The following is a 26,598-nucleotide window of genomic DNA, read 5'->3' on the forward strand; positions in this document are numbered from 1 at the left end:
CTAACCCCTTTGAGGTTATTCAAGGCTTGTTGATTTCTGGGCATCCAAGTAGGTGGGGATATTTGAATTTTTCTTTAACATAAATTTGATGTAAGAGCCCTCTAACAGCTGAGATCACAGTCCCTGTTCAGGAGGAAGAGGGATCACCAGTACCTGTCCCAGCACATCTGTGCTCCATGAGCTGATGTTGAGGCTCTTGTCCTTGTCCAGCTCTCCCAGTGTCTGTTGGGTGTTTGGAGTGCCCTCCCAGCTGGCTGGTACCTCTGACGAGCACCTGTCCCTATTGCTTCAAGGATTTTCATAGAATCATTAAGGTTGGAAATAAAACCTCTAATATTGTGAAAGTCCAATTACAGTGTACTCAGAGAAGCTGGGAAATGCCCTGTGGGCATCGCTGTCCATCCCATGCCATCTCCTCAGGCTGTGCCTTGCCTCAGCTCTGAGCTCCTCTCTCACACAGAGACATAGGGTTGGCTCTGGACTCACTGGAAACCTGTGAGCAGGAGGCATTCCCCAGTCATTGTCTGTTCCCAGCTTGAAGAACAATGCACTTTGAAGCAAACAGGGCTGGATAAACCCAGCCCCTTGCTGGAGCTGGCAGCTGGCAACCCTTGTCCTCAGCCGGCACGCATCTCCAGTATTACTTCTGCATGCCAAAGCAGGAGGAAAGCCCAGTGTACAGTAATATTTCAGTCTAATGGATCTAGAATTGCTGCAGTTTGGGACAGAAGAGATGAGGTGGGGGCAGTGCAGCCCTGAGGACCTCTTGGCTGCAGGAGGGCAGCTATGGGGAAAGGCTCTTGCCTGTTGCAAGTTGATTTTTCTTTTCCTTGAGCAGAAGACAGGCCAGTTCTGTGGATGCTGCTGGACTCTGCCCTGCAGGGAAGCTGGCAGCCAAAGGGAAAGCAACTGCAGGGCTGACCCAGCTTTTAACCTTTCCTCAAGTCCTCTGAGAGTCCAGATGTCTTTGGAGAAGAGCAATGGAAACTGCACACAACAAGGGCGAGATGAGTGTAGTACAGAGGGCCAGATCCCTGCATTGGATCTGCCTCAGAGCACAGGGACAGTGTGACCCACATCTGGTGACACCTTCCCATCTGTACCATGGGCTGGACTGAGACTCTGAGCAGCAATAAACTCTGAGGGGTGGTTTGTCTCTGAGCAAAGATTTGTGCAGCTGGGAGATGCCTCAGAAGAAGTGACTTGGAGGGTGTGGAGGTGTCATGGGGTAGGAGATGGCCTTTAAAATAAAGGCTGGGCTGGGTTGAAGGCAGCAGCAGGACATGGTGCTGCACTGCAGGGGCACTGGGAGGAGGGGTGTGGGGCAGATGTGCTGCTGGCACTGCCTGTGGGAGCCCTGTGGTGGAGGTGTAGTGCCTCCATGCCTCCCACTTGCTCTACAGCTTTTGATTTTTAATGCTGTGTTTAAAGAACAGTGCAGGAGAGCAGCCCCTTCTGCCTCCCTCAGCCCTGTTTCAGAGTGAATTTGAAGATCAGGGTCCTGCAGCTGAGAAATACAGAAGGATTGGTGGTTCCTTCCTCCAGGAGCAGTGGTGTGCATGTGGAATGGCAGGGTCTCTTCTTGTGTGTCACCCATGATGGTCCCTCTCTGGTGCAGGGTCCTCTGAGTTTGGGAAATTATTGCAGATTCTGACTCTAGCCCTGGAACAAGAAATAGTTTGTGGGGAATGAGATGATTGTCATGGCACATGCTGTGTGACATGAGCCTTACAAGTACAGGACAGAACCTGTGGACAGGAGCAAGGATATAGCTTTGCTGCCCAAGCACACAAAAGAAGATTAAACCTTGGGGGCTTTTTGGTTTTGCTGTGTTTGGGGTCAGAAAAGCCCTGGGGGTTGCTGGGGTGTTGCTTGAAGAGCAGAACTGAGATGTAGGCAGTGCCAGACCTCTGTTAATTGTCTCACTCCTCCACAGCACCAATATATGTGTCCTGGTGCTGAGCCTTGAACAGGGAGCAAACCCAGGAGAGCTCCTGGCAGCTATGAAATCTCAGGCTGACCAGTTTAATGCCCATGCTGTTCTGCTCACTCACTCTGGGCATGCAAGGCTTGCACACACTTGGCAGTGCCCAGTCCTTTTCCAGGCTGTCTCAGCCGTGTCCTGCTGGGACTTGGGGCTGAGCTATGGGAGATTCCAATCGAGTCTAATATTTGCAGAGCCTGATTTGTGGGGAGGCCTGTCCTGCCACAGCTTCTGGGAATTGTGGGGGTAATTTTAGCACATTCATTAAGGGAGGACAGTACATTTTTTCCCTTAATGAGCAAAGCTGCTTACTAAACAGGAAGAGGAGGGAGGGGGACAGGGAAGGCAGGGAGGGTGATGGGGAGTGTAACAGTGCTTTTAGAGGTCATTGGAGTTATCTGGCAGGGATAAGCAAGCCACAAAATGCCTTTCCAACATTTCTCTGGTTCAAACCCAAAGCTTTAGCAGCTTACTTGCTGCAGATGCGAAGCCTGAACGGAGCTGCCCCTACAGCAGCATGTGAGGCTGTGGCATTCTCCTTTCCCGTGGCCACCAGCACCCAGCTAAGGCTGCAGTGAGCTGGGAGATGATGGGAAGCACCTGTTGTCCCCAAATACCAATGGAGTCACATGCAGTGCCACCAGCATATCCAGCACGGGGACTGCAGCTGAGGATGTGCATCTCTCCTCGCGTTTCTGCCAGGCACTCGCTCGTGCTCCCTCAGCCCCAGCTGCTCTGGGAAGCTAATCCCTCCCAGTCAGGATTTTCATAGTGGCACCATGTTATTAAAACGTGTGAAAAACTTCTCCCATGCAGAAATAAATGTGTCAGCTTGGAAACAAGGGCAAGTGGAGGATGGAGCGGCGTGGAGGAGGGACAGGTGCACAGGGTCCCTCCCCAGCAGCAGCGTTTCTGCCATTGCGTTGAGCTGAACTGCATAAAATAACTTACAGTTTAATTACAGGGGCTCCTGCTTGTTGGTGTCATTAATGAGGCAACTGGCTTAATTTAGCTGAATAAAAATGGCTTTAATAGTGGAAACACTTTTGGCTGCTGGGTAATTAAGGGAAAAGAAAAAATGCCGTCTCCTCTTGCATTAGCGTCCACTTGTTCTGGTCCACATGGATCTGGACTCCTCTTTGTTCCACCCTCACCCCTCCCTTTTTTAACTCCAGGAGCTTGTTCAGGACTCCATGGGGCAGCCCGTGGCCCCATCTGTCACTCATGCTGTGACAAAATGGCAAAGGTCACCTCCTTTCCTTGCAAATCACCAGTAAGGTCTTGACAGCGCCTGTGGGAGCTGTGGGAGAGTGTGTGGGACATGGAGTGTCCCCTCCTGAAATGGAGGGAGGGAGCAAGAACTGGCATTTAGCTGTCACCCAGAGGTAACAGCCTGCCCTTGAGGTGTGCAGTGAGGTGCTGGTGGGGATAGAGCAGGAGCACAGCTGCTGCAGCAGGAGCATTGTGGGGTGATGCTGAGTCTGAGCCATGGGTGGGTTGGGTGGCCCTGCCCTGGACCTCATCCAGGTGAGCTCTCTCCAACCCTCTCTCCCTACTCAGCTCCTTCTGGATGCAAAAAGCAACCTGGCAACCACTTCTAGAGACTGTCTTCATGGAAAAGAGCATCTTGTGAGTGATGGAGAAAATGTCCCATGACAAAGAAGCAGTTTGAATATGTTCCAGGAGTGCTGATGGCAGATCTGTCCTGGGAGAGACAGGCTCCTGTTCTTTGCTGAGAAATATGCAGGGAAGGCATTTTGCTTCCCTCTGCCTGCATTTCCTTGACGTGTGGTGTGCTGTATTTTGTTACAGGTGGAGCTGATGCATAGGCTGTTATAAAGGTTGTCTGGCACGCTGCTAAAGGACTGCTTCCACTTTCCTATAATTCTGCCAAATTTTAATTGCTCAGGCTGAAGTTCTCTGTGTTGGGTGTCTGCTCCTGGCTGATTCTATTTTTTATTATTTCTTTCTAGTTTCACATAAGAGCTTTCTCAAATGTTCGAAGTGCTAGAAGGAAGGTTGGGAAAAAGCTGTTTTGCTCAGTTAGAAAATGCTGGTGATGCTGCTGTTGCAGAACACTTGCACCCTCCTTTTGTGGAGGAATAGAAATCTTGTCAAAGGGCAGATTTTGTTTGGAATACTTGGTTTTGCTCAGGGATGTCTTAGGTCAGCAGAGAATGGCTCTTGGTCCAGTTAGAGGGGAGAAGTTTTGCAAAGGATGTTCTGGAATGAGTAAGGGAGAGGAGTAGCAGCTCTTCTTGGAACACTGGTGTTGGTTTGTGAGGGTGTAGAAGTGGGGAAGATCATAGGAGATTTGGGTATGGATAAGGAAAGTGAGGCTGAGAAATATTTGGGAGTGTTTGGAGAGCAGTGGGTAGTGTGATTCAGCTAGGAGGGAGGAGGAAATGGGTCAGAAGGAGAGAGCTGGCACTGCCCAGCCCCAGCACAGGAGAATGGGGGTTCTTGTCATCCAGGAACGGGGATTTGGAGGTGGCAACACACTTGGAAATGCTGCAGGAAGGCAGAAAATGGGCCTTTGAGAGACCTTGGAGCTGTGAGAGGACTAACTCTGGATGTGAGTGCCTTGATTTTCCCCAACCCTCCCCATTTATGCTGTACAGAACACTTGGTGTGTGCAGCTGAGGTTTGTGACTGGGGAGAACCTTGCAAGCACCAAACAGGAGCTATGAAGTGCTGGAGCTCAGAGCCTCACCTCTGGAGCCATGATTTAATCTCCTTGTGTGCATGTACTCTGATTCCATCTCTAACTACAGAATCACATTATCCTTCCCCAGGAAACCTGTCCCATCCAGTGTGTGGGATGGATCTGTTCTGGGGAGAAGTCACTGCTGTGCAGTGAAGTTTCTCTGGAGGAGCTCTGTCTGCTGCAGCACAAGTCAGGAGCTGAACCCTTTAGTGTGTGGAATCCCAGTGCTGGCATCTCTGACCTTTGGGGTTTTTGTGACCGAAATGGTGTATTTTTAATGTGTGTTTGTGTGCAGCTCCTTTCGGTCTCTGTGCTGAGGTCTGTCTCTGAGCCTGAGGAAGGACCTTTGTGACGTTTTGAAGTACCCAAGGTGTCTGTTTCCAGTGACAGACACGTTCCTCCTCCCTGTGTGTGTCCAGGCTGATGTGAAACGGAGCCGTGGGTGTGTGTCCCCCTGACCAGCCCTGCAGAAGTTGATGGTCAGGTCAGATCAAACACTGGCTTTGCCCTTTGAGAACAGTCTCCTGCCAGATGTGTGCAAGGGAAGACCCATCTCCTCTGTCCCTGATGCTTGCCGTGGGTTATTGTCTGGGGGAGGGAGGAGGAGGTAGGAGTTGGTTTCCAGGCACTGTGGGAGATGAGAAGCGGAGCACATCTGCCTGGCAAAGCCCCTTGCATTAGTGAGGATGTATCCTTTCTCCATCTCTCTGTGTCCTAAATTGTAATAACACGATCATGCTATTTTTGATTCCCTTATTTGCGTGGAAAGCCTGTTGTTTTTTCTCTTCTCTTTCAGAATCCAATTTTCTCTTGACATTTCTGCCTAATGTAGCAAAACATGACCTTTGAGAAAGGACATTCCAGTGAGATTCACTCCCTCCTCTGCATTTCTGCCTCTCTCCCACATCTTGCTGTCTCTCATGCATCCCCTTTACGCTTCCTTCTTCTCCCTGGGCTGGGGGAGGGAGTTTACTGTCTCACTTTTCAGTAACAGTGAGTTGCTCCTTTCCCTCCCACTGTTCTTCTGTCTTTGCAAAATTTCCAGGTGCTCAGTGCTCTGGGATGGATAAAGGAAGGAGTCTTGTAATATTTTTCTTCCCCCCTGCTTGGCTTTCCCTGCCATTTTTGCCACCTTTTTCAGAGGCTGGAAGCAGTTTGTCTACAGACGTGGGAATGGTGGGATCATAGTCATGTGAAATGAGGTACCTGTGGTTTGCCGTGGTTCCCACAGCAGGATAGTCTGATGTGAAGCAGAGCCAGAATTTAAAAAGGCAGCACTGTGCCATTCATTGTGTTTGGGCTTGTTCTTCTGCCAGGCTCGTGGGGAGCCTTTGGGACAATGCTTTGCTGTGTGAGCAGCTTCCCCACTCCTAATTACAGGTGGGACAGGACCAGAATTGCTTTCCCCTTGCTGGAACTCAGTGTAAGGGAGGAAATGAATCTGTCATCCCAAATCCTCGTGCAGCAGACCTGTGCCAGCAGGAGCCATTCAGGGCTTTGCTCTCTTGGTTTTAGCACTTTTTTGCAAATCAAGCAGGGTTTGAGGGCTGAGCCCTGCACAGCTGGACTGCCTTGGGTCATACCTGCTATTTGGCCAGCCCAGAGCTGAATGACCCTCGGGTGATTCACACCTCTGGCTCCTCATGTGGCCCAGGCTGAGGCAGAGGGGCTGCCCTGCCTGCCTGTGCTCACAGCAGGGATGGATTTGGTGAAGGATGTGAGGCAGCACCTCCTGTGTGCTCTGGAGGCCAGCAAAGAGATTGGGCATTTGGGGCTCTCCCAGAGCTTGAGATCTCCTGTTCCTCTGCTCACTCACCCCATGGGCTGGGCACTGGATTGGTGGCTCTCAGGCTGGCCAGGTGTCCCTGGGAAGGCTGGCCACAACAGGACGTGTTTCATTACCATCTTTTTGTGCTATTAGAAACCGGGGGCTGTTCTCCTTCTGCTCACCCTGCTCCAAACACATTTCTTCCTCTTGTTTTTATTAATTCAGTTCCTTTCACATTCTTTCATCCTCTCTGGCTTTCAGCTAAAGAGAAGATGTCTGCTGGGTTGCAAAGCTCTCCCAGGTAGATGAGATTTATGTTTTTGCAAGTTTGGGCAGATGGAGAGAGGGATGGGGAGCTGTTGGCTGCTGTAGCAGTGGTACCCCTGGGTGCAAGCAGCACACAGCCATTCTGGGACACCTGGAACGCACAGCTACTGCAGATCATATGATAACACCTTGGGTAATCATCGTGCTGTCATTTGAACCTGGCTGTTACTATTTTTAACGTGAGGTTTGTACTTAATTTTTCGTTCAAGTTCTGAAATTAGACTTGTTCTTTTTGCTTATGGTTGGTTGAGCTCCAGATTCATGGGTAAGAATCAGACATTGGATTTTTTCCCTGTAACATTGCAGCAGGATATAAATCATTTTTTCCCCTTTAAAAAAAAAAAAAAAGAGGAACTTTCATTTGGGTTTGTCCTCATTAAAATCTCTCATTATGAAATCTGAATTTGAGTTCTAAACTGCTTGACAGCCTCCCTATTGAGGAGGACGATGAGCTCTGTGGAGGTGGTAGGGCCATGTGCAGGAAGAATTATTTACAGTGACTACTTTTTTTTTTTTTCCCCCTTAATTTTCAGAGACCTCTCCGGGAACCGGCTCACCACTCTGTCATGGCAACTCTTCCAGACACTGCGACTCTTTGAACTGTAAGTCCCACCCTGGGGGTATCTCTTGGGAAAAGACAGGAGGCTGAGAGGAGGAACAATTTCCAAATAGAGCTATTTTGAAGCCAGCAAATAATTACCTAAAATTCCAGTGGGCAGCAACATCCTTGGGAGGCTTTCCTGGGTATGGGAGCACCAGAGCAGAACTGCTTCTCTTTTAACTTCACAGCAGCTAGCTAATTAATGTCGGGATGATGAACAAGTCATGCTTGGAGTAGTGAATGGTTGACTAACTCTGGGAGCACATTAGAAATACTTACTAGGCCAGATTTTGAGTGAATCTCTTCAAACACTTGCTCTCATCTGTTGCAGGGTAAGGCTAACTGCTTTTTTAGCTGGTGCACATGCTTTACAAGACACCCTTGCTTTTTAGGCCCGTGATTCCCTTTTTCTCTAGCAATGGAGACACCTCCCAGCTCTGATGTGGGAGACCATGAGATAGTTGTGTCTCCTGGGGCACTGGTGGCCTTCAGCCTGTTGAATTATTGATAGAGCATTCAGCATCGTGCTTGAAGAATAAGTGGACACGAAATCAATGGAACGTTGCCCTGATGACCAGTTTTGTTGAATTTTAGAAATAGTTGTTTGGTGGGTATGAAAAAATATATATGTAGGATTTGTCCCAGAGGATCCTGGGAAGCTCCATTCATCCTCACCAATGATCAATAGAGCTGTAAGCCAGAAGTGACTTATGAAAGAATAAAGACAGTCTTTCAAGTGGGAGTAAGTGTGTTATCACCAGTGTTACTGCAGTGTATTTTATTTCTGTCAAATTGTTAAATGAAAAATACTAATAGTGATATTAGAAAATGGAGAAACGCCCTTCTAATGGGGAAATTTGGCTTGCAGAGTTAAAATGCTGAATTCAGAATTTGTCTCCTTGCTGATTACAGCTCCAAATATTTTTTCAAGCCTGGCTTGGGTTTCAAGTTTAATAGCATGAGTCATTTGTATTCTTAGACCTTTACTTATTGTCATTGCACTGTCTGGCAAAACTCAGATTGATGGTTGTTACCCAAGAGAGACCCAAGAGTGGAGGAGCAAATGGGACTGCAGTCCTGAGCTGGAGGCACTTGCAGGGCCTGGGGTAATGGTGAGCCTGCAGATTATTGGAAATACTTCCAAAGGGGCTTGTTTTTATGTGCTTTTGCTTCATTTGGTCATATTTTGTTTCTTCAGGCACGTCCCAGGTCTGCCAGCTCCAGCCGGGCTCAAAAGACCAATACCAAGCACAAAGGGAATTGAGAAGCTGCTTTTGAGCAGCAGAGGCTACTTCACCTGATGAACACATCTGTGTTGTCCTGATATGATGATCCTGGCAGGGAGCTGGTGTGCTTGGGGTGGCTTTGGATGGTGTCAGCAGAGTCACCTGGGGCCAGCACTCTGCAGCGTGGCGAGTGGGAAGGAGCTGAATTACTTGGCTCCAGTTGGAGCTGTGCTCAGAGCAGTTTTCTTGGAGATACCAAACCCCAATGAACCAAGGGAATGTGGGAGATCACAGGGCTGGTTGGTAGGAAGCCATGGTGGGGTGGGAAAGCAGTACTGATGTGGTGTGTGGTGTCCATGGTGTTCCCTGGGGAGCCTTGGCATTGTGTGGGGCAGGAGCCTCAGCTGAACCTCTCCTGCTCCAGGCTGAGAAAGGGGTCTGGGCAACCTCTGGCACCAGCTCCAGTGAGCTATTTAGACCTACAAATGTGCCTGCCCACAGGGGCTGCCTTGCTCTTGACTGGGCTGGAGTAAGAGCCTGGTCAAGTTCATTTTTCCTAAAGAATTTCCTTAGGTGCTTCCTGACAAATGTTCCCCTCTGAGTTCCTTGTAACTAAGGACTCTTCATCCACATAAGCACAGCTAGGATGAAGATTACCAGAATAAACTGATGCTGCTCCCCAAACATGACAGGAGAGGGATATTTTATCTGATATCCACTGGGATGTCAGTTTTTAAGGGGCAGGGGGATGTGTCTGCAGAATCCTTCCTGGGGCCATGCTGAACCTTGGAACTGTTGGCAGGAAGGCAGCACAGAGGTGTAGCCTGAGCTATGGACTCTGAATAATAATTCACATAAAGATGTTGGGAATTAAGGTAAAGACTGTTACCTACTGTGAGATGGTTGTGGATCTGACTGCTAGAAGGATGGGACTTGTTGGTGAGGAAGAGCAGATCTCCAAGATGGGGAGAAATTACTAATGGATCTACAAAAGTGGGAAATACTGTATTTATGTTTTTTTTAGAAATGCAGAGGATGGGTGAGTAAGAGACAGTTTTTTGGCACACTGAGCTCCAAGGAGGCTTCCAGAACCTGGGAAGGAGATGGAATACGTGGCCCACATAAAGGGAGTGTGAAACACTGGTGAAAGCTAGAAAGGGAGTTGCAGATTGACATCATCCAAGGACTTGAATTTGAGCCAAAACTCTCTGGAAAGGGAGAAGGTGGTGAGCAGCAGAGGCCAATGCAGAGACAGCTAGCCTGAGGAAGACAGGCTGAGCAGCAGCATTTGTGCACAGCACTGGAGAGGCAGAAGACTGCAGGGACACAGAGAACCTGGCAAGAGTGCCCTCTTCTCCAGAGGGTTACATGTTGGAGGGTTGGTGGAACAAGTGGCTGCAAAGGCTCACCAGAGATGCCTCACCCTGAATTGCAGTGCTCCTGTGCTATCAGGAAATCATGGATCCAGAGGAAGGAAAGTCATGCAAGCCAAAACCGTGACTTACAACGAGGAGCAGAGGAGCACGTGGTGAGGGAAGCAGTGGGAGGATTGTCTCCAGGAGAGCGTTGGGAGGAGAGCAACTACAACTGAGTGTGACATGGAGACTGCCAGGGAACACGGGACCTGACAAAGCCACTCGCAGTGAACAACGAGGAGTAAAGATCAGAGGAGTACTGGGCAGGTGGATGGCAAATTAGGGCTTGAAATTGCTGCTCGGCTGCATCCAAGGAATCACAGCCTCATGAATGTGGTTTTGCTTTAAAGAAGAATTTCTTGTTCAACAGAGCTGAGATTTTCCCCTGCTGACTCACTGAAGGAAGGATGGCAAAAATGAGGCACACTTCCAGAGAATATTATCTCTTGCTCATTCTGGCCAGAAACAAGGCTTGGAATGGTTTCCAGTAACTCCAGCCCTAATTCCCATGGCATGGGCTGACCTTGACCAGCAGGGCTCGGGCTAATGAGCAAACTCTCCTAAGTCTGAAGCTGAGTGTGTGCAGGGAAGCATCTGACACATCCAACAGCTCATAAACATTGGACTTAGAGCCTTTCTTATCCAGAAGTCACAGCTGGTTTCCTCTGTCATGTCCTTGGCTTCCTTTGTCATGTCCTCTGAGAGCTTAGAGCTGACATTTCAAGAAATTCCTTCCCGGAAAGACCTAAGACTCTGGATCCAATTACAACTTTGGTTGTATAAAACCTTGTAGTCCTGAGCATCTTGCTGCTCTGCCCGACCCATCAGCATTTCTAATAGCAGCAGTCCCTGCCAAGTTGCCCTGCAGTACATTTCTGCAGTGCTACAGCAAGAGGCTTTGGTGGGGATGGGGCACAGCAGCATCTCTGTTAATGTTATGAGTCCAACTTGACATGGTCTGTGCCTCCAGCTTTGAACCTTATCACCACCAGCAGTCCTGCTAATAGAGCTGTGGCAGTGGGTACTTGCCTGCTCTCTGCATTAGCTGAGCCAGCTGTCAGCACACACCACTCCCTGCCCCAGTCCTTCCCTCTCTATCCCAGCCCCTTCTGGCAGGGATTCAGAAATAACAGTTTTGGTTGCGCCACCAAGAGAAACCCTGGTTCTGGGAAATTAATGGGAATTACAAAAATTAGATTTTGTTCTCTCTCTGCTGAGAGCTCTATGCTTCCCAAGCTTAGGGAAGTGGCCTCAGTCCCAAGGTAGGAAAAGCATTTTAATTGTAAGAGTATGAAGCCTTGGCAGGAATTTTATGTGAATTGAAACAGACAGGAGAAGTGTGGCAAGGATCTCTGCTGCCCTCGGAGAGGTTTTAGCTGCAGACAGCTTTGCTTTAGCTGATGAGTGGGGAGGTATGGGACAGGGCATGTGTCTCATTTAGCTGCCTAGTCTGGAAAAAACTGCTTGGGTGTGTGAAGTCCCTGTCTGTTCCAGAACACACTGGAGTGTTGATGGCATCTATCTCCCACACTGGTCCACCCTGGTGAAGGCTGTCCAGGCAGTTTTGGGAGATAGTGGGTACAGCTCTCTGCAGGGAGCAAAGCTGGGCTCAACCAGGCACCAGCAGCACCACATTTGTTGAAGAGTTGACTTGATGCCTGCATGGCTCTAGGGTTTCAGTTCTGATGGGCCATTGTTCCATCAAATGACAGCTCATGGCATGATTGCCCCAGTTTTCCTCCTTCCCAAACATAGTGGGCCTGTTTTAGGGAAGGGGCTGTGCTCTGAGTGCACCCTACTATCACTCCCTACTTATGGTGCTAGGGCAGGTTCAGTCCCTTTTTGGATGAACTCCTTGAGTGCCAGAGCAGCTCTGCTGGTGCAGAGAGCCCATCTCCCTTGCAGCTGTGACATTTGCTGTTTCTCACAGGCGTTTTCACTTTTAAGGAGGGCTGAAGAAGGTGTGGGTGTGTGCACAGCTCCTGAGCGCCTGCAGCCAAGCAATGCTTTGGCAACAATTGCAGCCTGCATGCAAAAAATGCCCTTTGGGTTGGTTTGCTCATTCCAGGAATAAGTTGTGCTGGATGTATCCCACAACGAGCCTCTTGCCTTAGTTCTCACTGGGGTGCTGCTGCACCCATGGTCTGAAGCACATGGCAGTGTCCTCTGGTCCAACAGTGTGCTTTGTCCAAAGGACACCCTGTGGTCCCCAAGGTGTTCTTCCTGCAGGAAGAGAAGGTGCATCCATGTGCACAGGCAGAGGGTTTGAGGTACTGGAGGTGTGTTACAGAAAAGTGAGAGGAAGACTTTGGAAGCAGCTGCATCTCCTAATGGTTTCTGCAAGGGAAGGGGAACGAGGAGAGAATTGGAAGCCCAGGTTTTTGGGCAGGTCTAGAACAGTGTGTGTGTGGAATTCCCAATGCTCCTCTAAGGAGAGCTGGCTGGCATGGCAAGGCAGGCAAGGAGGAAAGAGTATTTTCTGCATGTTGGGAATGCTTTAGCAATGCATGTTAGGGACAATGGGTGCACACATGTGCCCCTTCTACCCACAGAGCTGTGCCAGCTGCCCCTGGCACTCAGCACATCCAGCCCATGATGGGAGTTAATTTGTGCAAAAACTCCTCTGGGGGTCTTGATTAGAGCAAGTTACATCGCTGGTGTTGGGGCAGGTTGTGGGCACGTTCTGCCCTGAAGCCTGTGGCTCCTGTATTATTCATGGCCCTTCATGAATTAGCAATGGGCAGGGAAGGCTGCTGTCTATTACTTACAGAGCTGCCCTAAAGTGCTAGGACAGCAGCTCTCCCAGCAGCCTCGTTTTGTGGGGATATTTGCAGTGGAGCAGAATTTCTCCCCCATTGCATCTGAGCTCCCCCAGCTCCCTGCCAGGTCCCAGGGTACATCCTCAGTTACCTGATATGCCATCCCTTACCCATCTGCCATCCCTTACCATGTCCTGTTGGTGTCAGTGATTCTGGGGGGCTCCTAGGAAGGAGATTCATGGTTGTGTAGAAGAGGATGTAAAGGCTGTGCAAAGCCCTGGCAGTCCCTGTCAGAGCATGCAGGGAATGTCTCATCACTCAAATCCCACCAAATCACTGCACTAATCTGCTCTGGTCTGTTAAATTTAGTGCTTTGGCCTTTGAGTTGCTTGTCTGAGCCTTGTACCTGTGTCACAGAGGTTTATGTGCTTTTGGTGGGAAAGAAATGAACTAATGAAAAGCCACAGAGTGAAGCTTAACTCAGTGTGTGCTCTAAAAAAAAAGGTCAGATGACATCTTGATGTATTTGAAAATGCAAAATGGCATCATTAGGGTTCAGGTTTAGCAACCCTGGATGCAACCCTTCAGCTGACCCCTTCAGTCCTTCCCTTTGCAGCACTGTATTGACAAAACAGCAGCTGCAGATGTTTGGAAGGTTGTTTCCAAATCCTGTTAGTCAGTGAAATTAATTTTGTAAAAGCAAGCATGAATTTTTCAGTAACATGTGGAACAGAGCAGGAAAAAAGCTTTCCCCTGTATGATGGGGGATCCAGATATCACGTGAAACAATGGCTTGACCTTTGGAGATGCCCTTCTGCTTTGGGGTGACTGAGCTCATCTTTGGCACTGCTGGCTCTGCTGATCCCAACTTTCTTTGCTATACAATTGTGTGAGGAGATATTTTGTTTGTTCAGGCTGTATCTCCTAGTTTTTGCTCAAATTATCATTGCAACCAGCTTTGGTAACTCAGTCCTGGCTGAGCATTGGGATCTTCTCCCTGCTGGGACTTGCCCTTCTTGCATGTCCACAGAGACCTGCAGAGCTTTAAAAATGCAAATGAAATGGTTAATAGGTTGGAAAATCAATTATAATAAACATTCCTGGTATATAAACTATGTGTAAGTGTGGTTTAAATGAAGTACATTAAAGGCAGTGCTTTTCTCCATTTCTCCTGGCCAGGTCAGGAGGGTCTCAGCACAGTGCTGATTGATTTGATTAAAATGCATGTTCCACTGCACATTAGCTTGTGTTCTGGGTCACCAGGAGCCTGTGTTTGTACAAAGGACTTGGGAGAAGAGCTGCCAGCTTCTCTGAGTGCTTGTGGGGGCTTGAATTGTGCTTTGCCCAGCAGAGTCTAGGACCACCACTGAAGTGGATTTGAAGGTGTAAATCAATATTTTAGGGCAGTAGAGCTGTCTGCTCCTTTGCTGAGGGGTGACTCTTTTGGGTGTCTGGGTGACAATGGGATCAAGCCACAGTAGTGCAGGTCTTGTGGTGAGAGATGGTGCCTGCAGCTGTGTGCTGCCCTAGGAAATGTAAAACCTTGTGGGAACACGTGGATGTGTGACTGTGGCAAAGACAGGGATAATAAGTGCTAGAAGACCCCAGGTGGATGACGTGGAGAAGAATCTACTTTAGCTCTTACACAAGCATGATGGCTATCCTCCCTGGGAATTCCAGAGCCAGGTGACAGCTCTGTTCATCCTTCCCCATCCCACCATCCTTTCTCACCTCTCTCTGCCCACAGGAAACTAGAGAGGAACCTTTTTAACTGCAGCTGTGACATCCGCTGGATCCAGCTCTGGCAGGAGAAGGGCGAGGCAAGCCTGCAGTACCAGGATCTCTACTGCATGACCATGGATGCAGCCATCATCACTTTGAAGGAGATGAACATCACCCAGTGTGGTAAGCATCCCTGGGCTGGACACGAGGGAGGCCAGGAGGGATCCCTGCCCAATCCAGCTCCTCAGGTTCTGCTATTTCTGGAGCCTGATGTAGGAGGATCCCACCATGTGGCTGAGAACAAGAAGGTTGAAGCTGCTTGGGATAGTTTGTAGGTTAAAAATAGAATATCTGGGTAAATGTGAGGCTGCTATTAATGTGCATATGAAAGATATTGGGTGATCTGGGGCATTTTCTTCACTGCAACGCTGCTGCTTGACACAGTGTCTGTACTGAGCCTGTGTGATGTCTTGAAAAGAGCTGTTTCATGTCGATCTTCCTGTGCCTAACGAATCCTAGAAGCAGCATATTCTTAAAATACACTGCACCGAATCTTTTGTAATTACTCTTAGGAAATATATGTCTCTATTCATTTTCTTTTGTTTTATTTTTCAATTGAAATCCCTTATCTGTAGGGAAGAGCCAGGAGTGACTTTATATCTCTTTCTACTTCCTGCTGGTATTTAAAAGAGTCCAGCAGCCCCAGGAGCAACATGAAGCATGTTCAATAGTTATCCCTTTTCCTTCACCTTGTTCACACATCAGCTGCCTGTTTGGTGTCAGGTTTTGCTCTGCTATTGCTATTACTGGAAAGCAGCCCTTGCAGAGAAAGGAAAAAGAGATGTACCTTCCACAGAGCAATTAAACTGTCTGTACACAAGCAGATGTCAAATTCACAGGTTGAAAAAGGGAAGAAAACCAGATTTTTTTTTTTGTAGTCATCCTCTGTACTAGGGATTTGGGCTTGTTGCTTGTAGACAGTATTAGACAAACAGCATGCACGTTTGGATTTGCATAACTTGTTTTTTTTGTTGTTTTGTTGGTTTTGTTGGTTTTTTTTTTCCTAAGTTCACACTGTCCCTTTAAGCTCTGGAAATTGTCCAAAGTGTGCCTTCATGTGGATGAACTAAAAAGATTTGAGAGTGCTGCAATTTCCGCCCCACATGGGATGAATAAGCTGCAAGGATTAAACAACAACAACAAAAAAATCCTTAGGGATCAGGGACAGGAGGAGGGATGGCTCTGTCAGGGGTGGCATAAGACTGCAGGGGACAGTAGGGTGCTGATTTGGGAGCAAAAATGTGCTGGTGTGCAGGGTAAGCACCTCCATGCAAACTCCCAGAAAGGCAGGGAGTGGTCTGCTTCCCTCCAGAGGAGTCTTTCTGTTCCAGCATTAAGATTCCAGCAATGTTGTAAGGACAGCACATTTATCCTTGTCCCTTGGTGCTGAGGGCAGGCATGGCTTGGTGTGGCCATGTTTGATACTAGCTCAGCCTGGAGAACACCTTACACATCCTTCCCATCTCCCTCTCCACTATTACTGCCACCTAGGCAGCTTTGTCAGGTCTTGTCTGCTCCTTGCTCTCTTCTGGCATCCCCCCAGCCAGTACAATGCTCCTTCCTTCCTGGTGTCACCCATGGAAGGGTGTGTGTCCCCATCCATGACTTTGCCTTGGCATGATGGGTTCTGCTGCCCTACCATGGGACCACTGGTGAGCTCTCTCTGCTCTGCTTACTCAACTGCTTCTGAAAACCTACAACTTCAAGACTGTTTGGCTTTCTTGCAACCAGCCCAGTCTTGTTTCACATTGCAAGGATACTTGGTGCCTGTGGCATGGAGTAAGGAACAGGTGTAAATCAGAGCCACCATAAATCAGTGAATCCCTCTGCTACCACCAAGGAGGAACAAGGGCACCTTCTATTAGGAGAGCTGCAGTTACTATGAGGACACATCCTTGGTCATCTTCTCTTGATTGTTATAAATTAGAGGAACACTTTCTTCACCTGGAGCACTCTGTGCCTTGTCCCTGGGGGTGGAGGTGCCTTGGATCCTCTCCCAGTACACACAGTTTTCTCATCCCAGCTGACTGCTCTCATGAGCAGCTTCTGTGGGAGTACAGAGATGGGTATGGGGATTGTGTGAGAGGAAGAGTGGCCAGAACTGGGCAGCAACTTTTGGATTCAAAGCTGAAGAGAGGGTCTGCTCAGCTGGCACATCTCCAGTGTCTACATTTCCCCCTCCAGCACCCCTCCTTTTCTTGGTAGGGCAAGGCCATTCTGTTGCCTCATGCTACTCATCTTGAGGTGCTGGAGGCTGATTTGGAAAACAGCTTGGTGGGATCTGAGTCCACACACTTCCTGTGGCTGGCTGTAGAAAATTCTGCCCCACACCTGAGTGGTTTTTTTGGCTCCTCTAGACCTTCCTGAGATCAGTGTGAGCCACGTGAACCTGACGGTGCGGGAAGGGGAGAACGCTGTCATCACCTGCAATGGCTCAGGATCGCCGCTGCCGGACGTGGACTGGACAGTGGCCGAGCTCCACTCCATCAATACCCACCAGGTAGGGGATGTAACACCTCAGGGCTGCCTGTGCCCAGTGTGGCAAGAGCAAAGCAGCTGCCAGGGTTTCCCAGGTCTGTGCATGAGGGCAGAGGGTCAGGTGGATGGTGTGAGAAAACAGAAATTGTGTCCAAGGGAAAGCTGAAGCCATGCTCTACCCACATGACAAGATGGGGACTCCCAGAAGGGAGCAAAACCTTTCCTCTGTATGGCCAGAAAGTGAAGATGAGAGAGCTTCAGAGCTCAGTGCTCCCTGATTGAATTAACTTGTGTCCTCTGATGGAACTCCAGTGAAGCTACCTGTTTGCAATAGCTAAGTAAGATTTTCCAGAGGCCAGCCATGCTTATCAGTGCTACAATGCCATGGCTCTCCCCTTCCCAGTATTTCCTCTTACAAGATGTGGTTGGTTTGATCAGGGGAGGAGATGCCTCCCTTCACCAGATCCCAGCTGTCTTTGGATTTTGGAGACCTCCTCACTCAGAAACTCTGATCCTCCTTTCCTGGGGGTGGTAGAGGGGAGGAAAGGAGCCACCAGATACCGATTTCTGTCTGTGTTTCTCTCTGGGATTTTTAGACCAACCTCAACTGGACCAATGTTCATGCCATCAATTTGACCTTGGTGAACGTCACCAGCGAGGACAATGGATTCCTGCTCACCTGCATTGCTGAGAACGTGGTGGGGATGAGCAATGCCAGTGTGCTGCTCACTGTCTACTGTAAGTACCAGTGGAGAGACCTTTTCAAATTTAGAAATTCTGCTTTTCTGATGCTTCTATTAATCCAGAAATGAGCACAAGAGTAGGGAAGGAACAGCAGTGCCATAGTGGTGGTAATGGGCGTTTCCTGCCTGTGTCTTGGAAGATTCAATAGTCTAAAGGAAAAGCATGAAGCACTAAAAATCTCTTAATACTAAGTTTCTTGTCCTGATGCTATGTGAGGAGTTCAATGGCAGCACCCTTGCTAAAGATAGTTTAAAATTTGCCACTAATTTCAGGGATGTTAATGCTTCCTCTCAGGTCAGATCCTACAAACTGCAAATGTCATATAAATGTGCACATGTCAAATTTGAACTGTTCACTTTTATCTGCTAGTAGCTCAACTTTCTTTGTGCTTTCTAATATAACAAAACCCTGACCTTAAAAGGAAGTTTACACAGCTTTGTGGTCTCAAGGAGCTGAGATTTGCTGTATTTTGCTGTGTCTGTAATATTTGCCATTACTCTGTAGTTTGAAAATCTACACTCCCAACCTTGCCATGTAGAACAGAGAACCTTGTGAGGTTCTGGCTACTCTTGGTAAACCCATGCATGCTGTGTGATGCTTTACTTCTTTCATCTTCCTTCCAATAAGTGCTGTTGATGACTTGAAGGATGGAGGTATAAAGTTCAGCCAATCTCAGAGCTGACTGGTCAGCAGACCAGACCAGGGAATTTTTTGCAAGGTGTTTTAGCATCTGCTCCTCCACACCTTAAACAGCGCTATGCCCATGCCTATTTTCACCCATGAAATCCTCTAAGCTGCTGACAGTTTCTGCTACCCTTGCTCTTGTTGCACAGAGCCATCGCTCAGGCTGTAATTTCACACTGCAAAGGTCTGGGTTTGTGAGTGTAGGTGGCTGCCTGTTTTGAATCCCCCTTGCCAGGAGGATGTGAACAAACCACATGCGGATCTGGGCTCGCGAAGAGAGAGGGTGGCTGGGACACGACTCTGTGGTTCAGGGTGGATGGGCGCTGGTGGGAGAATTTTGCTGAGCTCCAACCAGCTCTGCACCTTCTTCTCTTCTGTCACCTTCACTGACTTAAAAATTCACTGTCATTTTTCACAAAGATGGGTCAAATTTGGTATGTTGGTCTTCTTCCTCGTGGATGCCGAATGGATTGTCTTTGCAGCTGGATGGGAGCAGGAAAAGGAGAATTTTAGGGGAGATGTACATCTTTGTCATGCATCTTTGCACAAAACTTGTTCTTCTAGTTCAGACCTTGCCAGCCTTGGGGTTTGGGACCTGAGGTGTAGGCGTTGTAAATGGGGTTTCAGAAGCTATAGCAGAGCAACATTTGAATTCTTGGTGTGTCTCAAGGGGAAGGCAATGCATATGCAATAAATTGCAGGTGGAGTTTCTGCTTTTCTTATCCCTCTCCCACTCTACTCCCTTTAATTAAAACACCCCTGGAGGCTGTTCGGCGAGTGAGAACTCCTCTGGGATACTCAGGCAGCCAAAGCCCCCAAGGACAGACAGTCTCTGAGGGATGTTTGCTTCCACAGCTGTGCAATCCAGGATTGCTCAGTGTGACTGAGAGCTCCCACGGGCACCTTGCACATGTGTAATGCAACAGTGCTACGTCACCATGTCCTCCTTAATGGGGACAGGCAGTCTCCCTGGCATCCCCTGGGGGAAGGAGAGCAGCAGTAGATGTGTGGACAGGACAGTTCAAGCTTAATTGTCTCTGGGCTGGTGAAATTTCCATCCCTGTCTTTAATTTATACCCCTGTTTGGAAGGCTGAGAGGCCTGGCCATGGCTCAGACCCTCCTTCTAGGGAGGGTGGAGTGGTTCTTGTGACAGCACTGCTTCTTTACAGCCATCCATGGGGGGAGTAGAAGGAACAGGTGACTTTGGAGGTTTTCAGTGCTCTTAGTTTCCGTGGTGCACAGAGTGGTGGCGGTGGGTGGAGGTTGCTGTGAGCCTGCCATGTTTCTCTCTGCTAGATCCCCCTCGCATCCTTACTCTGGAGGAGCCGGTGCTGCACATGGACCACTGCATTGCATTTGCAGTGCACGGGAACCCAGCTCCCACCCTGCACTGGCTGCACAACGGCCAGGTGCTGCGGGAGACGGAGATCATCCGCATGGAGTTCTACCAGCAAGGGGAAGTGTCTGAGGGCTGCCTGCTCTTCAACAAACCCACTCACTACAACAACGGCAACTACACCATCGTGGCCACCAACCAGCTGGGCTCAGCCAACCAAACCATCAAAGGACACTTCCTTGAAAAGCCTTTTCCAGGTAGGATATTCAGTTTACCTCATCAGGGCTCCTTGAAATCCAAAGGTCTTACCATGGCTTTGCCAGCAATCCTTGCACCTCAACAAGGCCTTGACAACCCAAGCTGGCTTTGTCTGAACATCAGGTTGGAAGAGGTGACCCCTGGCAGCCTCTTCTGACCAGTATGATTTTCCTACACAAGTGTACTTTGGTGTCCTATTAATTATTTAATGCTGGGAGAGGCACTAACTGCTTTAGATAATTTTATTTTGTAGCACATTCTGCAGTATTATTATTTTTAATTTATTAATAAAATAAAATATTTATTTATTTTAAAGATCTTTAGTAATTTCAATGGGAATAGGATATTATTTTGGATCTCCTTTTGGGTGCCTCAAAGACATTGCTGAATTTTTTCTAGAGAAAGTGTTCTGCTGTGTGGTAGTCATAAGCTATAGAAGGGAAAAGCCTTTGAAGTGATGCAGCCTGTCCCTTTAGTTTTTTTTACTTCTAGCTTACATTTGTGAAGTGATTAAAGCTGGATGCAGTGGTGTCAGGATTGTTTTCTTTCCGAATGCAATATGTGCAATTCCAGGATGACAGGGCTACAAAAAATGCGACAGCTCAATTAGTCACTTTGCATCAGTTTGTCGGGATTTCTTAACTGATTGCTTGGAATTCCCTGTTGTACTCCCTGGTGATTCACAGCTTAAGTGCAAAAAAAAAAAAGCATTTGAGGACATGAAGATCCATCTCTGGGAAGTGCTGTAGAGACTTTTGTGGTGGCCTGTCTGCTCCAAGGGAGCATCTTGGTCTGCTCCCTGACAGTGCAGCACCACGCTGGCCATCATGGAGTTAAGATCTGTGCTGCCTTCAGGAATGATGCCATGAGAAAGTGGCAGCTCTAAATTGGCCCCTGCAGCCCAAGAAAATCCAGCAAAATAGGGCGTTTGCTAAATATAGCAAAATACCAACGGTACTCTCATTTATTATTTATATCACACCATATATGTACACAGAGTTTTCCCGCAGGTCAAATATCATAAATGCAAACCCAAATCTCTGCCTTGAAGATCTGACAATTGAACAAATGAGCTGATATGGATGGGAGTGGAAAATTTGTATTTGGACTTCAAGGATGCTGCCCTGTTTGACTATCTGACCTATTTATGTTTCCCTCTGTCAGGGCAGAAGAGCTTATCAAATGTAGGTGGGTGAGGAGAGCTGCACAGGTTTGCAGTCTCAGCTCTGTCAGGTCCCACCTTTGTGACTCAATTTCCCCATCTGTGAAATGGGGGCAGCTCCTAAGGAGGTGCTGGACCTGCAGGAGAGGGAGGCAGATCTGCTGCTCTGGAGAGCTGATTTTGGAAAGGGATCTGAGCCACGCCGTGGTGTGGGAAAGCACATTGGTGTTTGCAGAGCATCTTGTGTTGGAGGCTCTGGCAGAATGGGATTCTGTGAATACATGTAAAATATTGCCCTTGTGAATGCAGCTCCAGCCACACTGAGTGTGCTGTTGGTGTGGGTGCTTACTGACCCTGAGCCATCTCTCAGCAGGAGCTGACCCATTTCCTTTATTTCTTCTGATCCAAACTCCCCAGCCATTGCTCACCCTGGCAGACCCTGTCAGCCCAATGCAGGATGTAATTTACTTTCCTTGAAGCTTGTTGCTTCGTCCACTAGCACAGCTGACACATGCATTCACTGCAGCTGACGTTTATAATTTCCCATTTGAAGGTAGATTCCTTCAGAAAATGCCACACATTGAAGGTTCCCCAGCCTGGCTCACTCAAGTCCCTTGTTGCTTACAGCAATTCACAGGTGCAAGAGCTTTGCTGTCACTACCCAGGGTGAGATTATTAGTCTTAATTAATTAATGAAAGCACAGTGCCTGGAAGACTTTCTGCCAGCATAGGAAAGAACCTATGACCATGTATTTCAGAACTCCCTGGTCAAAAAGCTCTCATCACTCTGCTTTCCAGGCTGAGAGGAGCAAGGTGCTGTCAGAAGCTGGGACCTGGGACATGTAAGCTCCATGCTATGTCTGCCTTCTCTCTGATGCTGCAGGGCAGTGGCTCCCAGGACAGATTTGTGTCATTTCCTGTAAAAATCCCATTGCACGTTGTCATTGGTATCTCTGCCACAGACTACCAACTCTTTATTTAATCCACAAAGGTTAATGTACCCATGATGAGCGTTCAGTTCTTTGGGAACTTCTCACAGAACTCAAGTTGGCTGAAATTTCTTGGCTCTGTTTTATGCTTGGAAAAATAGGATTTAATGGAAAAAACACTTTTTGTGAATTTCTGTTGAATTTGCTTAGTCCAGCAGAGAAAAATGGAAAGGGGAAAATGTAGAAGCAGCAAGAATTTTATGACTAGACTCTGCTTTAATAGAGAAGAAAAAGTCTCCAAATAAAATATTTTATTTTCTCCCTCCTCCCCTTGCTAGAAAAAGCCAAGGAAAGTTACTTGACTTAAAACAAAATATTTATTCAGATTTTTTCCCCTGGTTTGGAAAGCTGTGTTTGTCACCTGGGGTTTGTTTTACACTCCCCTCCCAAACCTCACCCATGCTCCAATGTGAGTGTTCCAGCATCCTTCCAGGAGCCCTCTGCCAGCAAAGCTGTGTAAACTCCAGTTAATATCGGGCTCAGTTTCTTACACAGGCGAGTGAATTGGAAGCTGACGCGATTCTCACTCTGTGTAAACTGAGTGTCACCGAGGGCTTTGGAGCTCACTGTCTGGGGCCTCAGCCACCTCTGGAGCTGAAGGAGCTTTGCTGAATAGACTGGAGCAGTCAGCAGGCTCAGCTCACAGCCTGCTGTGCTTGTCTGAGGCAAGAGGCAGCTCTTGGACAGCCCAGCCTCCGTGTCCAGCTCAGGAGCTGTCAGCTGTTCTGAGAGACTCATGGAAAGCAGATCACAGGAGGTCTCCTCTGACTCCCAGCCCCAAGCTGGGCTCTCCTCCATGGGAGCTGGTCCTCATCCTTGAAGGATTTTATCCATGCAATGCAAGGCAAAATCTGTTTCTCTCCCTTCCACCTCCATCCTGCAGAGCCCTGTGTGTCTGTTGAGCTTTGCTCACCTGCTGAAAGCAGGGTTGTTCACCAATCATTCAAAAGTGCTACTTATTCTTTATTTTGGCCTCACAATAAAGCCCTCCCCTCCTCTTTCAGCCCAAGGTTCTCCTTCCTGAGCTCCAGCATGTCCTGCTGCAATTTCCAGGAACAGTTGCCCAAGAAGGAAAAATATGAAAAGTTGGTTTCCTGGGCTCTTTGGGGTGGTGGATTGTGTCTGAGATGGGTGGGGAAGGACAACCCCTCCCTTTGCTGTGCTGCTAACTGTGTTGCTTCTCTCTTTGTCCTTTCCACAGAAAGTACGGACAACTTTGTCTCAAGTAAGTGTCTCCTTGCCTTTGAATACTGTGGCTGGTTTGTTTCTGTCGTTTCCCCTTCCCCTCCGTGATTCACAAAGCAAAAGTGAGGAAGCCAGAAGCAGGCTGGTGGAGGCTGCACACAGCCCTGGCTTCCCTGTGCATGAACAGGATTGTTGGGGAGCTTGTGATCAGCTCAGTGATCTCATGGGACCAGGAGATGTTCCTCTGCCTCTAGTGGCTTCCCAAAGAAGGTCCGGTAAAGGAAATGATGGTTGGTTATGGTGTAGCAAAAGGGATCTTAATTTCATGTAGGCTGGGCTCTCCCCAACAATAACATCTGTCTGGTGTGGGCTGGGGTGGGAAGCAGGGCGCAATTCTCTCATGTTTCTTCAACAGATTCTTCCCTCCACCCCCCCAAAACACAAAAAGCATTCAATGTACTGTTTTTTCAGATCAAACTTTGCTGGAGTCAGTTGTGTTTTAACCCCACTTAGCGCCGTAGATTTCTGAAAAGTAGGAAGAGGGCTCAAGGTGCTGGGAGCCTATTCCAGGGCACCCAAATATTTCTCATTTGTGAGGCTGGAACAACATCAGCATACTGCTGGTCTGTGTTTTCTCTGCTGATGTGCACATGGGACTCTGGTGGTTGATTTGTGCCTTCTGAAACAGAAAGCTGCAGCCTCTTTTAGGGGTGAACTGAATTTCTTTAGGCCAGGCACTGCTGTTGGAATATGCTGGTGCCTTGGGAGTCCCATGGGAGCCACTCTGAATTTTCTGTCTTTGGTGTTTTGGTTTCAGTCGGTGATTATGAAGTGAGTCCCACCCCACCGATCACTGTGACCCACAAACCAGAGGAGGACACTTTTGGGGTGAGTCCTGGTCTCTTCTCTACAGAGCTGCTTTGCATTCATTCCTTGTTGTTGACGAGTCAGTATTTGTATTTCTCTGCTGTTCTGAGGTGTTTGCAAGGAAAATCTCTTGCTTTGTGGCTCAAGGCAGCAATCAGAAGGATTTTGTGGCTTGTGTCAGACAGGTAAAATACTGACACAAACCATCTGATCCTCTTGGGTCTGCAGTGTGGAACCAGGGAGCTCTTTGAAAATAAGGCATCCTGTGAAGTCTCTGCTGACAGGGTCAGGAATTCTCACTCTAAAAAAGTAGCACCCAGAGAACAAACAAACAGGCAATTGTGTGTTTTGGACTGTTATTGATCTGTTAATCTTAGCCTGGTGAAGGATCTGGGCTTGGTTTGGTTCAATTCTGTCAATGTCTGTTTGCCCTCTCTCCTGCTGTGCAGGACATGCCTAAAATAAAAAAGGAAAGTAAGTCTAGGGCTTATCAGATCTCAACATTGTCTTTCTTCTGCAGAATCCTGGCAGAAAAAAAAAAAAGTGTGTATAAGTATTAGAAGAAAAAAATTAGCATGTTACACAATTGCTCTAATTTTGTGAAAGTTTTAAGATACTGAAATCTGAGGTGTCAACAGAATAAGCAAAACTCAATCCACCCTGTTTTCAGTCCTCATCTAACAGAAAACCTCATTTAACTAAAGTGGAAGCTCTGACCAGTGAGGCTGGAGTAATAATGTGCATTGATTATTAAATATAAAACATAGAAAAAATGCTGGGAATGAAAATAGAGTCTGGTAAAATAAAAATTTTAAAATATCATAACAAATATACCAAGAACATGGAAAAGGATTGCAAAATGAAATTACTTCTTTTTGATTAAGTGATGTATTTCCTATTATAGCAGAATACAGTTTTGTAAAAGGAAGCAAAGTCTAAATGCATCACAAGACCTAGCAGAGAACAATTGGACACATGCCAGAGAAATTGTTGTTTACATCAATGCAATAAAAGTATTTTGAGCAAAGACTTGAAGGAATAAATATTCATAAATATTAAAATAAGCCTGGGATTGTAAACCCTTTAGGGCAAGGAGGTTTTCTTTCCCTGCTTCTACACTGCCACAGTGGAACCACAGCTCCAGTGAAGGACTTGGGCATTGTTGTAGTATAAATATTTACTGGTAAAATTACAATAAATAGAAAACTGTTAGGGGCTTTTGAAAAACTCAGATGTTTTACAGGGAAAAACTCCTCAGTTCAAGTTAATTTCTTCTGTTCTTGCTTTGTGTTGTGTTATTTTCCCTCTGTCCTGGGGGATGTTAGGATGGAGGCAGAATTGTGTTCTCAGCTGAACTTTGAACAGCTCTGGTGTTGTGATGTCAGAAATGGGGGTTTGGGATTGATGCAGTGAAGGGAGAGCCCAGCCAGGGGAGCAGAGTCTGTATTCCCTGCACATACATGGAGTGAGAGGCTGGGGAAAACCAGTGCCAGAACAGCATCACCGATGGGAAGATCCCAGACCTCCCAGTCCTGCAAAAAGCCTGTAATGCCTCCAAGCTGTGCCTGGCCCTGCTGCTTTAGCTTGTCTTTTCCTCCAAAGCTGATATCCACAGGGCTGCAGCAGATGCTGTGAGCCTATAGAAAGGTTACCTGGGCAAGGAGGTGCTGCCTTTCTGATTTAGACTCCTAAACTCCTCTGTGTTGACTCTAAGGCTTTTTCCTTCCAGGTTTCCATAGCGGTTGGGCTGGCAGCTTTTGCTTGTGTCCTCTTGGTCGTCCTCTTTATTATGATCAACAAGTACGGCCGGCGCTCCAAGTTTGGGATGAAAGGTAGGTGCAGCCACCTCCCCGAGCAGGAGGCACCTTCCAGGATTGCCCAGCTCTTGTAGCACACGTGGAAAGGTGGTGTGGCTTTATTCCTCCAGGGCAAAGCCTTCTCAAGGGACTGCACTGCTCTTCTGTTTGTTGAGTAATGGAAACAAGTGGGCTGGTGGTTCTCACCTGTGGGAGCTTCTGTGGGCAGCAGTGTGGATTTGTGCTCTTTTTGAGTACATAACTGCATCTACAGGTTGTCCATGAGAGCTTTGAGCCTGCTCCCTCCAGTCCTGCAGTGTGTTCAGGCAGCATGGTTTTGGTGAAATCTGCTTTATGGACTTGGAGGTGCATGGGCTTCCCCTGCACGGGCTGCAGAGCAGGGGGCACAGAAAAATGTGAAATTGGTTTGAGTTCTGTTGGGAAGGCAGGTGCAGCCACTCTGTGCCTGTCTGTGAGAGGAGAGCAAGATGCTGCTGTCACTTTATGTCCATAATGAGAAGGCAGTGGT

At 47.9% G+C, this 26,598-nt stretch overlaps 1 protein-coding gene across 3 annotated transcripts in view; it reads left to right on the plus strand.

The window, feature by feature from the left end:
• The window catches only part of NTRK3 (neurotrophic receptor tyrosine kinase 3), a 216,594-nt gene that overhangs the window by 45,190 nt on the left and 144,806 nt on the right, over positions 1–26,598 (plus strand). For all 3 annotated transcript variants that reach the window (XM_033070941.1, XM_033070943.1, XM_033070944.1), the window contains exons 4-11: positions 7,320–7,388; positions 14,535–14,692; positions 16,927–17,069; positions 17,644–17,785; positions 19,773–20,069; positions 23,423–23,446; positions 24,224–24,294; positions 26,003–26,105. In XM_033070941.1, the coding sequence (XP_032926832.1) occupies positions 7,320–7,388; positions 14,535–14,692; positions 16,927–17,069; positions 17,644–17,785; positions 19,773–20,069; positions 23,423–23,446; positions 24,224–24,294; positions 26,003–26,105 (1,007 nt within the window). The remainder of the gene's footprint in view (positions 1–7,319; positions 7,389–14,534; positions 14,693–16,926; positions 17,070–17,643; positions 17,786–19,772; positions 20,070–23,422; positions 23,447–24,223; positions 24,295–26,002; positions 26,106–26,598) is intronic.

The sequence above is a fragment of the Catharus ustulatus genome, chromosome 12 (assembly GCF_009819885.2).
Source record: "Catharus ustulatus isolate bCatUst1 chromosome 12, bCatUst1.pri.v2, whole genome shotgun sequence".
In the NCBI taxonomy this organism is placed as follows: domain Eukaryota; kingdom Metazoa; phylum Chordata; class Aves; order Passeriformes; family Turdidae; genus Catharus; species Catharus ustulatus.